At 44.9% G+C, this 15,611-nt stretch overlaps 1 protein-coding gene across 5 annotated transcripts in view; it reads right to left on the bottom strand.

Moving 5' to 3' along the window:
• Positions 1-160: 160 nt before the first annotated feature.
• atp6v1h (ATPase H+ transporting V1 subunit H) overlaps positions 161-15,611 on the bottom strand; it is a 49,986-nt gene continuing 34,535 nt past the window's right edge. For 4 of the 5 annotated variants that reach the window (XM_029726663.1, XM_029726662.1, XM_029726666.1 and 1 more), the window contains 6 exons: positions 14,846-15,038; positions 6,770-6,948; positions 6,085-6,210; positions 4,783-4,884; positions 4,339-4,452; positions 161-608 (listed from right to left, as the gene is read on the bottom strand). In XM_029726663.1, the coding sequence (XP_029582523.1) occupies positions 539-608; positions 4,339-4,452; positions 4,783-4,884; positions 6,085-6,210; positions 6,770-6,948; positions 14,846-15,038 (784 nt within the window). In that variant the 3' untranslated portion in view covers positions 161-538. Of the gene's footprint in view, positions 609-768; positions 827-4,338; positions 4,453-4,782; positions 4,885-6,084; positions 6,211-6,769; positions 6,949-14,845; positions 15,039-15,611 lie in introns of those variants that run through there. The other variant, XM_029726665.1, reaches the window with a different exon arrangement.

The raw sequence follows: 15,611 nt of genomic DNA, 5'->3' as shown, positions 1-15,611 counted from the left end.
AGAAGATCCAGGGTCCAATGCTGACCTGCTGTGGTCGGTCTCTCAATCTGACATGTTTTTCAAAATGCATCTTAAACTACCTGAGAGACTTTACAGAGACCTTACAGTTATAACGAGAGATGACAGCAGTCAAGAACCTGCGAAGAAACACAGCCCAACAGCCCCTCTAGATTAGTTTTATTGGAATGCATACTCACAATGTTTTACACACGACACAAATAACTTCAGCCGTTTTAAATTGATCACAACACAAAAAGTGCTATTTAAATCACCTTACATCACATAGCTGTGAGGACACATGACATTATATACTGTAGTATGACCAGGAAATCAACATGTAGCCGGAGTGGAGGAGAATCGACAGGTAAGAAAAGAGACACCTTTCACACATCAACTCCTGACAAACTGGACGGTTGATCCAGGTAATTTCATTGGACGATGTACATAGATACACACATAAAGTAGATATACTGGTATGCATGTATACCCCAGTACATGTATGCAAACCCAGTTCCATGCAGGGGTCAGGAGTTCCAGATCAGCTCCTGGTGGCCACAGCCTGTTGCTGCTGCTGGTCTGACGACTGGAGCTGCTTCCCCAGATACTCCCTGTAGAGGAGAGGAGTAGATTACCAATAATCCACAATCTATCATCCGTAATCATTACTATAGTATTGACCAGGTACTCCCTGCAGAGGAGAGGAGTAGATCATCAATAATCCACAATCTATCATCCGTAATCAATACTATAGTATTGACCAGGTACTCCCTGCAGAGGAGAAAATCAATAATCCATAATCATTACTACAGTATTGACCAGGTACTCCCTGCAGAGGAGAACATCTATCATCCAGAATCTATCCTCCTTGGCCTCAACCCCATCGAACACCTTTGGGATGAATTGGAACGCCGACTGAGAGCCAGGCCTAATCGCCCAACATCAGTGCCCGACCTCACTAATGCTCTTGTGGATGAATGGAAACAAGTCCCTGCAGCAATGTTCCAACATCTAGTGGAAAGCCTTCCCAGAAGAGTGGAGGCTGTTATAACAGCAATGTTCCAACATCTAGTGGAAAGCCTTCCCAGAAGAGTGGAGGCTGTTATAGCAGCAATGTTCCAACATCTAGTGGAAAGCCTTCCCAGAAGAGTGGAGGCTGTTATAGCAGCAAAGGGGGGGACCAACTCCATATTAATACCCATGGTTTTGGAATGAGATGTTGGACGAGCAGGTGTCCACATCCTGTTGGTCATGTAGTGTATTTAAACCCTTGTTTTCTGTACTCAACAGTCTAGGCCCACGCTGAAACAATCTAGGCCCACGCTGAAACAGTCTAGGCCCACGCTCTAGGCCCACGCTGAAACAGTCTAGGGCCACGCTGAAACAGTCTAGGGCCACGCTGAAACAGTCTAGGGCCACGCTCTAGGCCCACGCTGAAACAGTCTAGGGCCACGCTGAAACAGTCTAGGGCCACGCTGAAACAGTCTAGGCCACGCTCTAGGCCCACGCTGAAACAGTCTAGGCCCACGCTGAAACAGTCTAGGGCCACGCTGAAACAGTCTAGGGCCACGCTTCTAGGCCCACGCTGAAACAGTCTAGGCCCACGCTTCTAGGCCCACGCTGAGACAGTCTAGGCCCACGCTTCTAGACCCACGCTGAAACAGTCTAGGCCCACGCTGAAACAGTCTAGGGCTACGCTCTAGGCCCACGCTGAAACAGTCTAGGGCCACGCTGAAACAGTCTAGGGCCACGCTGAAACAGTCTAGGCCCACGCTGAAACAGTCTAGGCCCACGCTGAAACAGTCTAGGGCCACACTGAAACAGTCTAGGCCCACGCTCTAGGCCCACGCTGAAACAGTCTAGGCCCACGCTGAAACAGTCTAGGCCCACGCTGAAACAGTCTAGGCCCACGCTTCTAGGCCCACGCTGAAACAGTCTAGGGCTACGCTGAAACAGTCTAGGGCCACGCTCTAGGCCCACGCTCACGCTGAAACAGTCTAGGCCCACGCTGAAACAGTCTAGGCCCACGCTGAAACAGGAGAGAGGGAGGGATTCTACTAAACTGCAGTGCCTTCAGAAAAGTATTCAGACCCCTTCACTTTTTCCACATCGTTAGGTTACAGCCGTATTCAAAGATGTATTACATAGTTTTTCCCCCTCAATCTACACGACAAAGCACTTTTTTTTTTTTTTTTACATTTTTGCTAATTTATATATATTTTTTAACTTAAATATTACATTTACATAAGTTCAGACCCTTTACTGGAGCTCTGTCCAAAGCCAATAATTATATGCATATTCTAGTTACTGGGTAGGAGTAGTAACCAGATTAAATCGGGTACGTTTTTTATCCGGCCGTGTAAATACTGCCCCCTAGCCCTAACAGGTTAAACTAGTACCTAGCAGTAGTATAGTAGTAGTAGCAGTAGTGGACCATGAGTTTTACCTGTTGGGGGTAGGGGGCAGTATTTTCACGGCCGGATAAAAAAACGTACCCGATTTAATCTGGTTATTACTACTGCCCAGAAACTAGAATATGCATATAATTATTGGCTTTTGATAGAAAACACCCTAAAGTTTCTAAAACTGTTTGAATGGTGTCTGTGAGTATAACAGAACTCATATGGCAGGCAAAAACCTAAGAAGATTCCTTACAGGAAGTGACCTGTCTGACAAGTTCTTGTTCTTCTTGGCTCTCTTTAATGAAAACTGAGGATCTTTGCTGTAACGTGACACTTCCTACGGCTCCCATAGGCTCTCAGAAGGCGAGAAAAAGCTGAATGATGTAATTCCAGCCACTGGCTGAAAAACATTAGCGCTTTTGGTAAGCGCTCTATCAGAGGACAATGGGCTGAGGCGCGTACACGAGTCGACCCCATGTTTTTATTTTCTCTCTCTTTGAACCTAAACACGCTTTCCCGGTCGGAATATTATCGCTTTTTTATGAGAAAAATGGCATAAAAATTGATTTTAAACAGCGGTTGACATGCTTCGAAGTGCGGTAATGGAATATTTTGAATTTTTTTGTCACGAAATGCGTCGTGCGCATCACCCTTCTTTACCATTCGGATAGTGTCTTGAACACACGAACAAAACAGAGGATATTTGAACATAACTATGGATTATTTTGAATCAAACCAACATTTGTTATTGAAGGAGAAGTCCTGGGAGTGCATTCTGACGAAGAACAGCAAAGGTAATAACATTTTTCTTATAGTAAATCTGACTTTGGTGAGGGCTAAACTTGGTGGGTGTCTAAATAGCTAGCCCTGTGATGCCGGGCTATCTACTTAGAATATTGCAAAATGTGCTTTCACCGAAAAGCTATTTTAAAATCGGACATAGCGAGTGCATAGAGGAGTTCTGTATCTATAATTCTTAAAATAATTGTTCATGTTTTTTGTGAACGTTTATCGTGAGTAATTTAGTAAATTCAACGGAAGTTTGCGGGGGGTATGCTAGTTCTGAACGTCACATGCTAATGTAAAAAGCTGGTTTTTGATATAAATATGAACTTGATTGAACAAAACATGCATGTATTGTATAACATAATGTCCTAGGGTTGTCATCTGATGAAGATCATCAAAGGTTAGTGCTGCATTTAGCTGTGGTTTGGGTTTATGTGACATTATATGCTAGCTTGAAAAATGGGTGTCTGATTATTTCTGGCTGGGTACTCTGCTGACATAATCTAATATTTTGCTTTCGTTGTAAAGCCTTTTTGAAATCGGACAGTGTGGTTAGATTAACGAGTCTTGTCTTTAAAATGTTGTAAAATAGTAATATGTTTGAGAAATTGAAGTAATAGCATTTCTAAGGTATTTGAATAACGCTCCACGGGATTCAACTGGCTGTTGAGTAGGTGGGACGATTTCGTCCCGCCGACCCTAGAGAGGTTAAATTAGTACCCAGCAGTAGTATAGCACTAGTACGGACCAGTAGTGGACCATGAGTTTAAACTAGTACCCAGCAGTAGTATAGTAGTAGTAGTATAGTAGTAGTAGTATAGCAGTAGTAGTAGTAGTAGCAGTACAGACCAGTTGTGGACCATGAGTTTAAACTAGTACCCAGCAGTAGTATAGTAGTAGTAGTATAGCAGTAGTAGTAGTAGTAGTTGTAGTAGTATAGCAGTAGTAGTAGTATAGCAGTAGTAGTAGTAGTAGTAGCAGCAGTAGCAGTACGTACCAGTAGTGGACCATGAGTTTAAACTAGTACCCAGCAGTAGTATAGCAGTAGTAGTAGTAGTAGTAGTAGTAGTAGTAGTAGTAGTAGTAGTAGTAGTAGTAGTAGTATAGCAGTAGCAGTAGTAGTAGTAGTAGTAGTAGTAGTAGTAGTAGGTACCAGTTGTGGACCATGAGTTTCTGCACGGCCAGCAGGGCGTTGTAACGAACCAGCTGATCTTCATGGTGCATGTGGTTCATCACCAGCTGTTTACCTCCAAGCTGCTCGATCACCCTGACACAGAGATAAACACTGGTTAGACCCACACTGAGTGGACAAAACATTCCCACAGTTGTGTCCAGTTGGCTGGATGTCCTTCGGATGGTGGACCGTTTCTTGATAGACGCAGGAAACTGTTGAGTGTAAAAAACCCAGTACAACAATCCATGTCTCAAGGTTTAAAAATTCTTCTTTAACCTGTCTCCTACCCTTCATTTACACTGATTAAAGTGGATTTAACAGGTGACAATAAGGGATTATGGATTTCACCTGGTCAGTCTATGCCATGGAAAAATCAGGTGTTCATAATGTATAGTTAACTCAGTGTATACTGCGTGTTCTTACCGTTTCCCCCGAGGGTAGTGTCTGACGTATTCTCCAACATCATGAGCAGCTACTGCAATAACCTGAGGGTCATCAGATACCTCCAACAGACGAGTTAGGATCCTGAGGAGAGAGAACATATAACACCTAACTAACCCTAACATCAGATACCTCCAACAGACGAGTTAGGATCCTGAGGAGGGAGAACATATACCCCTTCACCCCAACGGCGGCTACCCCTTCACCCCAACGGCAGCTACCCCTTCACCCCAACGGCAGCTACCCCTTCACCCCAACGGCAGCTACCCCTTCACCCCAAAGGCAGCTACCCCTTCACCCCAACGGCAGCTACCCCTTCACCCCAACGGCAGCTACCCCTTCACCCCAACGGCAGCTACCCCTTCACCCCAACGGCAGCTACCCCTTCACCCCAACGGCAGCTACCCCTTCACCCTAACTAACCCCAACATCAGATACATCACACTAATATCAGCTACCTTTATAAACTACCATGTCTTTCAAAAAAATTTGAATCACTGACAAACTCTCAGCTAAGGAGCAGGTCTGTCTACAGTCCCTAGATGCAAAACGTTCTCTAGTAAAGCCCCTCCGTTACGGAACAGCGTTCTCTAGTAAAGCCCCTCAGTTACGGACCAGCGTTCTCTAGTAAAGCCCCTCAGTTACGGAACAGCGTTCTCTAGTAAAGCCCCTCAGTTACGGAACAGCGTTCTCTAGTAAAGCCCCTCAGTTACGGAACAGCGTTCTCTAGTAAAGCCCCTCAGTTACGGACCAGCGTTCTCTAGTAAAGCCCCTCAGTTACGGACCAGCGTTCTCTAGTAAAGCCCCTCAGTTACGGACCAGCGTTCTCTAGTAAAGCCCCTCAGTTACGGACCAGCGTTCTCTAGTAAAGCCCCTCAGTTACGGACCAGCGTTCTCTAGTAAAGCCCCTCAGTTACGGAACAGCGTTCTCTAGTAAAGCCCCTCAGTTACGGACCAGCGTTCTCTAGTAAAGCCCCTCAGTTACGGAACAGCTTGCCCCGTCAGGTAAGAGAGGCAGACTCCATTGAGGTTATTTAAATAACTTAAAAGCCAACCTCTTTAGCCAGGCCTTTAATAAGTGATTGTATTCTTATGTTATTTATTTACCCTTAGGGTGCCATTTGGGATGCACCCTCATTACCGAACCATCCACGCTAGGTAGTGCTCTGTGTCTTACCGAACCATCCACACTAGGTAGTGCTCTGTGTCTTACCGAACCATCCACACTAGGTAGTGCTCTGTGTCTTACCGAACCATCCACACTAGGAAGTGCTCTTTGCTTACTTGAGGAGTTCGTAGTTCTTCTCGTTGAGGCGAACAGCGTTCTCACGCCAGAACTTCTCTGATTTGTGGACCGGGCTCCACTCCAAGCGCCCGGACTTCAGCTCCGAGCTGTACTCATCAAACGAACTGAGAGGGAGAGAAAGAGAGCGAGAGAAAACAAGCTTAAAACCTCTTACATCTAGATGTTCCGCTACTGCCCCCTATCCTAAACAGCTGAAATAACAAGTAACAAACAAACAGATAAACTTTGTTGAAGAACAGCCTCAGACCGACAGAGAGATGTTGACCTGTGGAGAGATCAATTTGAGGGGTATTCCAGGAGAGTTCCAGTGTGGTTTAAGAGATGTGTACTGTTCTGCTAGCGTAGCGCCTAGTAACAGCACAGTAATGCCTGCTAGCGTAGCGCCTAGTAACAGCACAGTAATGCCTGCTAGCGTAGCGCCTAGTAACAGCACAGTAATGCCTGCTAGCGTAGCGCCTAGTAACAGCACAGTAATGCCTGCTAGCGTAGCGCCTAGTAACAGCACAGTAATGCCTGCTAGCGTAGCGCCTAGTAACAGCACAGTAATGCCTGCTAGCGTAGCTGAGATTAGCAGTAACGTTACCTGTCAGGTCCTGAACGCTCTCTCCCAGACTCTAGGTTCTGACCTGGAGAAGTTAGGGTTAGGGGTGAGAGGTAACCTACCTGAGGTCCTGAACGCTCTCTCCCAGACTCTCCAGCAGGAACTTGATGTCTTCCGTAATGTCCTCATCATCATACTTCTGCTGGTCCAGATTCTCCAGCTGCTTCAGAACCTTACACTGTATCATGGCCAGGGCATACTCCTGACGGGTCTCCCTCTCCACTGACTTCTCCAACAGGTTCTAGAATAATAATAACAACAATAATAATAATAATAATAATATGTATCATGGCCAGGGCATACTCCTGATGGGTCTCCCTCTCCACTGACTTCTCCAACAGGTTCTAGAATAATAATAATAATAATAATAATAATAATAAGTATCATGGCCAGGGCATACTCCTGACTGGTCTCCCTCTCAGTCGATTTCTCCAGAACCCTTTACTACGTTCGTGGTTTGAGGAGTTAGCAAGGTAACTTTGGTCAACCCTGAGTTCAACTCTGGATAACAAGAACCACAAAAGTTGCTCAGCTGTTAGCCAGGTACATTTCTACGGCAACAAATCCTTCAGAACTAATCTTCTCCCGGGCAGGTAAACTCGATTTACCCTGAACGAAGTATCTGAGCCACGAATTGAGGACCAATGAAATCAGATTCCTTCCCTCTAGGAAAGATTGCTTTATCAACTTCACCGAAGAAGGGCAATATCGGCAGACGTGGTGGATTGAGACGCATCCAATGAAAAACAGATCTCTAGCTGAAACGGAGAGATCTTTATGGTGAATTGTGTATTATGCTAATACTTTCTGAATGCACAACTCAACAGCGACACACTCCCACCACTACGCGCTGCTCCCACCGCCACCACTACGCGCTGCTCCCACCGCCACCACTACGCGCTGCTCCCACCGCCACCACTACGCGCTGCTCCCACCGCCACCACTACGCGCTGCTCCCACCGCCACCACCACGCGCTCCCACCGCCACCACCACGCGCTGCTCCCACCGCCACCACCACGCGCTCCCACCGCCACCACCACGTGCTGCTCCCACCGCCACCACCACGCGCTCCCACCGCCACCACCACGCGCTCCCACCGCCACCACCACCACCACACGCTCCCACCGCCACCACCACCACCACACGCTCCCACCGCCACCACCACGCGCTCCCACCGCCACCACCACGCGCTCCCACCGCCACCACCACGCGCTCCCACCGCCACCACCACACGCTTCCACCGCCACCACCACACGCTCCCACCACAACCACACGCTCCCGCACCCACTACGCGCTGCTCCATCTACACGCTCCCACCACTACACGCTCCCACCACTACACGCTGCTCCAACTACACGCTCCCACCGCCACTACACGCTCCCACCGCCACTACACGCTCCCACCGCCACTACACGCTCCCACCGCCACTACACGCTCCCACCACTACTACACGCTCCCACTACACGCTCCCACCACTACTACACGCTCCCACCACCACTACACGCAGCTCCCACCACCACTACACGCTCCTCCCACCACCACTACACGCAGCTCCCACCACCACTACACGCTCCTCCCACCACCACTACACGCAGCTCCCACCACCACTACACGCTCCTCCCACCACCACTACACGCAGCTCGCCGCGCTGCCACACGTTCAAGAAAGAGTTAAGAAAATAGTAAAAAATTATTTTAAAAAGTAACAATAAAATAACGAGGCTATATACAGGGGGTACCGGTACAGAGTCAATGTGGAGGCTATATACAGGTGGTACCGGTACAGAGTCAATGTGGAGGCTATATACAGGGGGTACCGGTACAGAGTCAATGCGGAGGCTATATACAGGGGGTACCGGTACAGAGTCAAGGTGGAGGCTATATACAGGGGGTACTGGTACAGAGTCAATGTGGAGGCTATATACAGGGGGTACCGGTACAAAGTCAATGTGGAGGCTATATACAGGGGGTACCGGTACAGAGTCAATGTAGAGGCTATATACAGGGGGTACCGGTACAGAGTCAATGTGCAGGCTATATACAGGGGGTACCGGGTCAATGTGCCAGAAAAGGAGGAGATAATGTTGTTCCTAGACTCTACTGGCTCAAAGTGGAAGAGAGATTGACTTCATCACTACTTGTTTTTGTAAGAAGTGTTGACAAGCTGAATGTACCGAGCTGTCTGTCTAAACTACTGGCACACAGCTCAGACACCCATGCATACCCCACAAGACATGCCACCAGAGGTCTGTTTAAACTACTGGCACACAGCTCAGACACCCATCCATACCCCACAAGACATGCCACCAGAGGTCTCTTCACAGTCCCCAAGTCCAGAACAGACTATGGGAGGAGCACAGTACTACATAGAGACATGACTACATGGAACTCTATTCCACATCAGGTAACTGATGCAAGCAGTGAAACTAGATTTAAAAACAGATAAAAAAAACACATCTTATGGAAGAGCGGGGACTGAAGCAACACAAACATGCATACACACGATGACATACGCACTATACACACACATGTACACATAGATATGTGGTAGTGGTGGAGTAGGGGCCTGAGGGAACACAGTGTATTGTGAAATTTATTGTAATGTTTTTAAAATTGTATAAACTGCCTTAATTTTGCCAGACCCCAGGAAGAGTTATGGGAATAAATACAAATGCCTCGAGACTACCTTAATATTAGACATTGCGCACCAGCTGACGAATAGCTGACGAATAGACACACACCCCACCCCTCGTATTACTGGATGTAGCTGTTCTGTCCTGCCGATGCACGGAAAACCCAGCCAACTGTATATTATCTGTGTCGTCTTTCAACCATGACTCGGTGAAATGGAAGATATTACCGTTAAATGTCCCGTCGATAGGATAGTCTCGAACGGAGCTCTTCCAGTTTATTCTCCAGTGATTACACGTTGGCTAATAGAACGGATGGTAGAGGTGGGATACCCACTCGCGACGAATTTTCACAAGGCACCCTGACCTCCGTCCCCTGTATTTTCTTCATATGAATGACAGGGATTTGGGCCTTTTCTGGGAACAACATTATATCCTTCCTGTCAGACACATTAAAGATGAAATCTTCATCCAGTTCGAGGTGAGTAATCGCTGTTCTGATATCCTGAAGCTCTTTTCAGTCATAAGAGACGGTAGCATCAACATTACGTACAATTGCTTAGATTCCTTTAACAGATCATTTAAGACAAGCGTAGCTGCTAAAACGGTACTATGTCCAGGTTTAAAACCAGACTGGTACACATTAAGAATATAATTTTATGTAAAAAAATATATAATTATTAAAAATTATTAAATAAATATTAAATAATTATTAAAAAAATATATAATTATATTAGCTGAGAGTTAGCCAATGGTTCTAATATTTTTGCAAGATAATTTAGATCATTGGGCAGCAGTTATCCAGGTCAGAATGATCCCCATCTTTGTAGAGGAAGAGGATATGCGCTGCCTTCCAGACCTCAGGGATAGATGGCACCAGAAGCAATTGTTAAATACAACATGTGGGTCAAAGGTTCTACAATGAGGGGGGCAGAAAGCCGCAGTAGAAAGGGATCAAGCGAATCAGCTCCTGTGGATTTCTTTACATACTTTTTTTTGCAAGGCACTTAATACATCATTGGCATAAAATGGTTCAAACCAAAAGTGCATCATCCTCTGCTGTTTGCTTCGAGGTGAATAAAAGACTCCCTCTAGTGGAGCTTGAGGTATTTTCAGACTTTTTTTTTCTCCAAATAGATGGCCAGCTGAAATGTCATTTATTTTAAATGAAAAGCACCACAAAATGTAATTGTTGTCTGTTATGGGAACCAGAGGCTGTCACAACCTGAGGGGGCAATGAGGGGCTGGAGTTGTTTTTTAAAATGTAGCTGGATTTCCACCACTCTCAGATACACCATTCAACAAGAATGTTGTCTTTGCTTTACTAACCACAGTAAGACATTTATTTCTCAAAATGTCTGAAGGACTGCCAGTCACAGGAAGAATCCGTCAGTCTAGCCTTAGCCAAAGTTATGTTTCCTTCATGAAATCTTTCAGAAAATTCACAGGGGAACGTGTTAGATCTGTCCTTTACCCCTTAATCTCTTATATGGAGAATACCTATCTACAATAAGAGTTAAACAGAGAGGTAAAACATTGAAGGGCCTGATGCGAATCAGAGAGAGGGGACACACCCTCCCAGTCATTACCAAGGCCCAACCAGGCTGCATCACATCCGGACGTGGTTGGGAGTCCCTAGGGCGACGCACAATTGGCCCAGCATCGTCCGGGTTCGGCCGGTGTAGGTCGTCATTGTAAATAAGAATTTGTTCTTTATTTAACTAGGAAAGTTAGTTAAGGTAAAAAAATAATAATAATAATTCACTACAACCCCATGTCATACAGGAAATGTTGCTGATTGAAAGTCCTAAAATGTCTCTTTGTAATAGCTAGCTTAGCATCTCTAATGCAGGCATTGGGACAATGGTCACTGAGGTCATTAGCAAACATTCCATTGGCTGTCGAGTGTTGGTCAGAATGACGTCCAAAAGAGTAGATTGTTCAAGGTGTTTTAAATTGGGGCGGGTTGATTTATTTATCACTCAAGTTATATTTGTACGGAGCAAAATGTATTTTAAGTCTGAAACTGGAATCAACCAATCCAGGTTAAGAATATGAATAATTCAGAATTAGTATAGTTAAGACAGTAAGTCTGACAATTTGCTGAGAGCAAATCTGGAGGTCAATAAACTCCCACTGGTGTTAGTTGGTAATAATGCCCAACCAAGGCCCACATTTAGGACGAGACATTCAAACTGCTTAGGAACAGAGGTGATAATACACACAGTAACATTCCAGGTGTTCATTATGAATATGGTGACACTTCCACCTCTGCTAGATCTGTAGACATTATATCCATTCAGACCTTTATAACCAAGTCTCAGTAATGGTCAGAATGTCAGTTAGCTTAACAACTTTCTGGCAACGTCAGGTGAAGGTTTTTGCACCATAAAACAAACACTGCAGAATTATCCTCACAACTGGAAAGTGTTTGTGTTTAAGGAACATATCTTTTGTCCCAACTATGTTCTCACCAGACTGTTCCTACAACCTAATAAAACATTCTGGGAACCTTTAAAGGAACAGATTAAAACCTCTTACATCTAGATGTTCCGCTAGCGGAACGTCTGCTCCAATATCCAATGATGGGCGGGGCGCGAAATACAAACTCCTCTAAAATCCGAAAACTTCCACTTTTCAAACATATGACTATTTTACAGCTATTTAAAGACAAGACTCTCGTTAATCTAACCACACTGTCCGATTTCAAAAAGGCTTTACAGCGAAAGCAAAACATTAGATTATGTCAGCAGAGTACCCAGACAGAAATAATCAGACACCCATTTTTCAAGCTAGCATATAATGTCACAAAAAACAAAACCACAGCTAAATGCAGCACTAACCTTTGATTATCTTCATCAGATGACACACCTAGGACATTATGTTATACAATACATGCATGTCTGTTCAATCAAGTTCATATTTATATCAAAAACCAGCTTTTCACATTAGCATGTGACGTTCAGAACTAGCATTCCCACCGAACACTTCCGGTGAATTTACTAAATTACTCACGATAAACGTTCACAAAAAGCATAACAATTATTTTAAGAATTATAGATACAGAACTCCTCTATGCACTCGATATGTCCGATTTTAAAATAGCTTTTCGGATGAAGCACATTTTGCAATATTCTAAGTACATAGCCCGGCATCACAGGGCTAGCTATTTAGACACCCAACCAGTTTAGCCTTCACCAAAATCACATTTCCTATAAGAAAAATGGTCTTACCTTTCCTGTTCTTCGTCAGAATGCACTCCCAGGACGTCTACTTCAATAACAAATGTAGGTTTGGTCCCAAATAATCCATCGTTATGTTCCATCAACGACGTTTTGTTCGTGCGTTCTAGACACTATCCCAATGGTAAATCACGGTCAAGAGCATGGCGCAGAACGTGACAAAAAATTTCTAAATATTCCATTACCGTACTTCGAAGCATGTCAACCGCTGTTTAAAACCAATTTTTATGCAATTTATCTCGTAGAAAAGCGATAATATTCCGACCGGGAATCTGCATGTCTGTAAACTGAGGGAAAAACCGAAAGACGGGGCGGGGCATGTCGCGAGCGTAAGCATTTCTCCACTGAGAGACCACTTAGCTTTTGCTCTCTATTGTTTCAGCCAGGGCTTTGAATTACGTCATTCCTGTTTTTCCCGGGCTCTGAGAGCCCATTGGAGACGTGGGAAGTGTCACGTAACAGCAGAGATCCTTAGTTTTTGGAAGAGATGTCAAAGAAAGCAAATAAATGGTCAGACAGGGTACTTCCTGAACAGAACCTTCTCAGGTTTTTGCCTGCCATAGGAGTTCTGTTATACTCACAGACACCATAGGCCGTCATTGTAAATAAGAATTTGTTCTTAACTGATTTGCCTAGTTAAATAAAAGGTTACACACACACACAATCAGCATGACTTGACAGCTTTTGTGTTGTGAAAACATTTACTGCGACCTAACGAATGTTCTGGAAACTTTCACAGAAACAATTTTAGATTGCTGGGCAGCTTCACTCTGTCTCAATATAGACTATAACTGCTTCTCCCTGTATAGGGCACTCTGGGCCCTGGTCTAAAGTAGCGCACTATATAGGATATAGGGTACCATTCTGGATTACATCCTACAGCCTATAGAAGTCTGAGCAGCAGAACCACATGGCTGTAAGGGCAACAAACCCATCAACTGTATTCAGGAATCTTTCATAGACTTTATAGGCTTAGTTTATATGGCTTGCCCTCACCTCTTCTCCCCCTCACATCTCCAACGGTTATCACTGTTCGCTCTGTTATGAGAAAGTTGAAATCAATCATTTAGAGAGTGCAGAGGAGAGATATGAGAGGAGAGCTATGAAAAACAGTAGCATGGAAACACATGGTTTGAGAGCAAGAATCTTCCTAAAGAATCTCTCATAGGACTGAAGTGCTCTCTGGTTAATTTTGTGTCAGCAGTTGCATCCTGTAACACGTGGAATAAGGACTTCCTCCCAGCGGAGGGTCTCTCCAGACACACAACAAAGCATCCTTCATGCTGCCAAACATACCCTCGTAAAACTGACCATCCTACCGATCCTCGACTTCGGCGATGTCAGTTACAAAATAGCCTCCAATACCCTACTCAATAAACTGGATGCAGTCTATCACAGTGCCATCCGTTTTGTCACCAAAGCCCCATTTACTACCCACCACTGCAACCTGTACGCTCTCGTTGGCTGGCCCTTGCTTCATATTCGTCGCCAAACCCACTGGCTCCAGGTCATCTACAAGACCCTGCTAGGTAAAGTCCCCCCTTATCTCAGCTCGCTGGTCACCATAGCAGCTCCCACCTGTAGCACACGCTCCAGCAGGTATATCTCTCTGGTTACCCCCAAAGCCAATTCCTCCTTTGGCCGCCTTTCCTTCAAGCTCTCTGCTGCCAATGACTGGAACGAACTACAAAAATCTCTGAAACTGGAAACACTTATCTCCCTCACTAGCTTTAAGCACCAGCTGTCAGAGCAGCTCACAGATTTACTGCACCTGTACATAGCCCATCTGTAATTTAGCCCAAACAACTACCTCTTCCCCTACTGTATTTATTTATTTTGCTCCTTTGCACCCCATTATTTCTATTTCTACTTTGCACTTTCTTCCACTACAACTCTACCATTCCAGTGTTTTACTTGCTATATTGTATTTACTTTGCCACCATGGCCTTTTTTGCCTTTACCTCCCTTATCTCACCTCATTTGCTCACATTGTATATAGACTTATTTTTCTACTGTATGTTTGTTTTACTCCATGTGTAACTCTGTGTTGTTGTATGTTGAACTGCTTTGCTTTATCTTGGCCAGGTCGCAGTTGTAAATGAGAACTTGTTCTCAAACTTGCCTACCTGGTTAAATAAAGGTGGAATAAATAAAATAAAATACTAATCCTAGCCATGTAGGGGCCTATAGGGAATAGGATGCCATTTGAGATGATGGGATTGACTGACTGGTTGTCCGACTGAGCAGCCTAACTAACAGTACGTACCCTGAAGGCAGCCAGTATGATGCGCGTGACCTTCTCCTTGACAGACTCCTGCAGGATATCAGACAGGGCCGGCACCACGTTGTAACGACGTAGCTGCTCACAGAGCTGAGAGCTGAAGGCCAGCAGCCACATACAGAACACCATCTGGTACTGCAGCTGGAAACCACACTTGTTACTGAGCACAGCCGTGATGCTAGAGGGAGGAGAGAGAACAGGGTCAGGGGTTAGAAACACACAGAACCCCATCTGGTACAGGAAACCACACTTGTTGTCGATCACAGCAGTTTTATGGTGCATCATGGTTTTATTGCATGGTTTTGGTTATGGAGTTTATGGCTTGAGTTACAGATAACAGCAGTGGTTTGGCTAACTTCATCTTGTAGTGTAGTCAAGCAGCATAAAGCATCAGACCACTTCAATCACACTAAATGATGTAATGCTAACAGATAGAAGGTAGTAGTAATAGAAGTGATTGTAACAATGCTAACTAACAGATAAAAGTATACTGAACAAAAATATAAAACGCAACATGTAAAGTGTTGGTCCCATGTTTCATGAGCTAAAATAAAAGATCCCAGAAATGTTCCATATGAACAAAATTCTTATTTCTCAAAAATGTTGTGCACAAATTTGTTTACATCCCTGATAGTGAGTATTTCTCCTTTGCTAAGATAATCCATCTACCTGACAGGTGTGGCATATCAAGAAGCTGATTAAACAGCATGATCATTACACAGGTGCACCTTGTGCTGGGGACAATAGATCA

Source organism: Salmo trutta, chromosome 31, assembly GCF_901001165.1.
Source record: "Salmo trutta chromosome 31, fSalTru1.1, whole genome shotgun sequence".
Taxonomy (NCBI): Eukaryota; Metazoa; Chordata; class Actinopteri; order Salmoniformes; family Salmonidae; genus Salmo; species Salmo trutta.
This window is presented reverse-complemented; position numbering and strand designations above follow the sequence as displayed.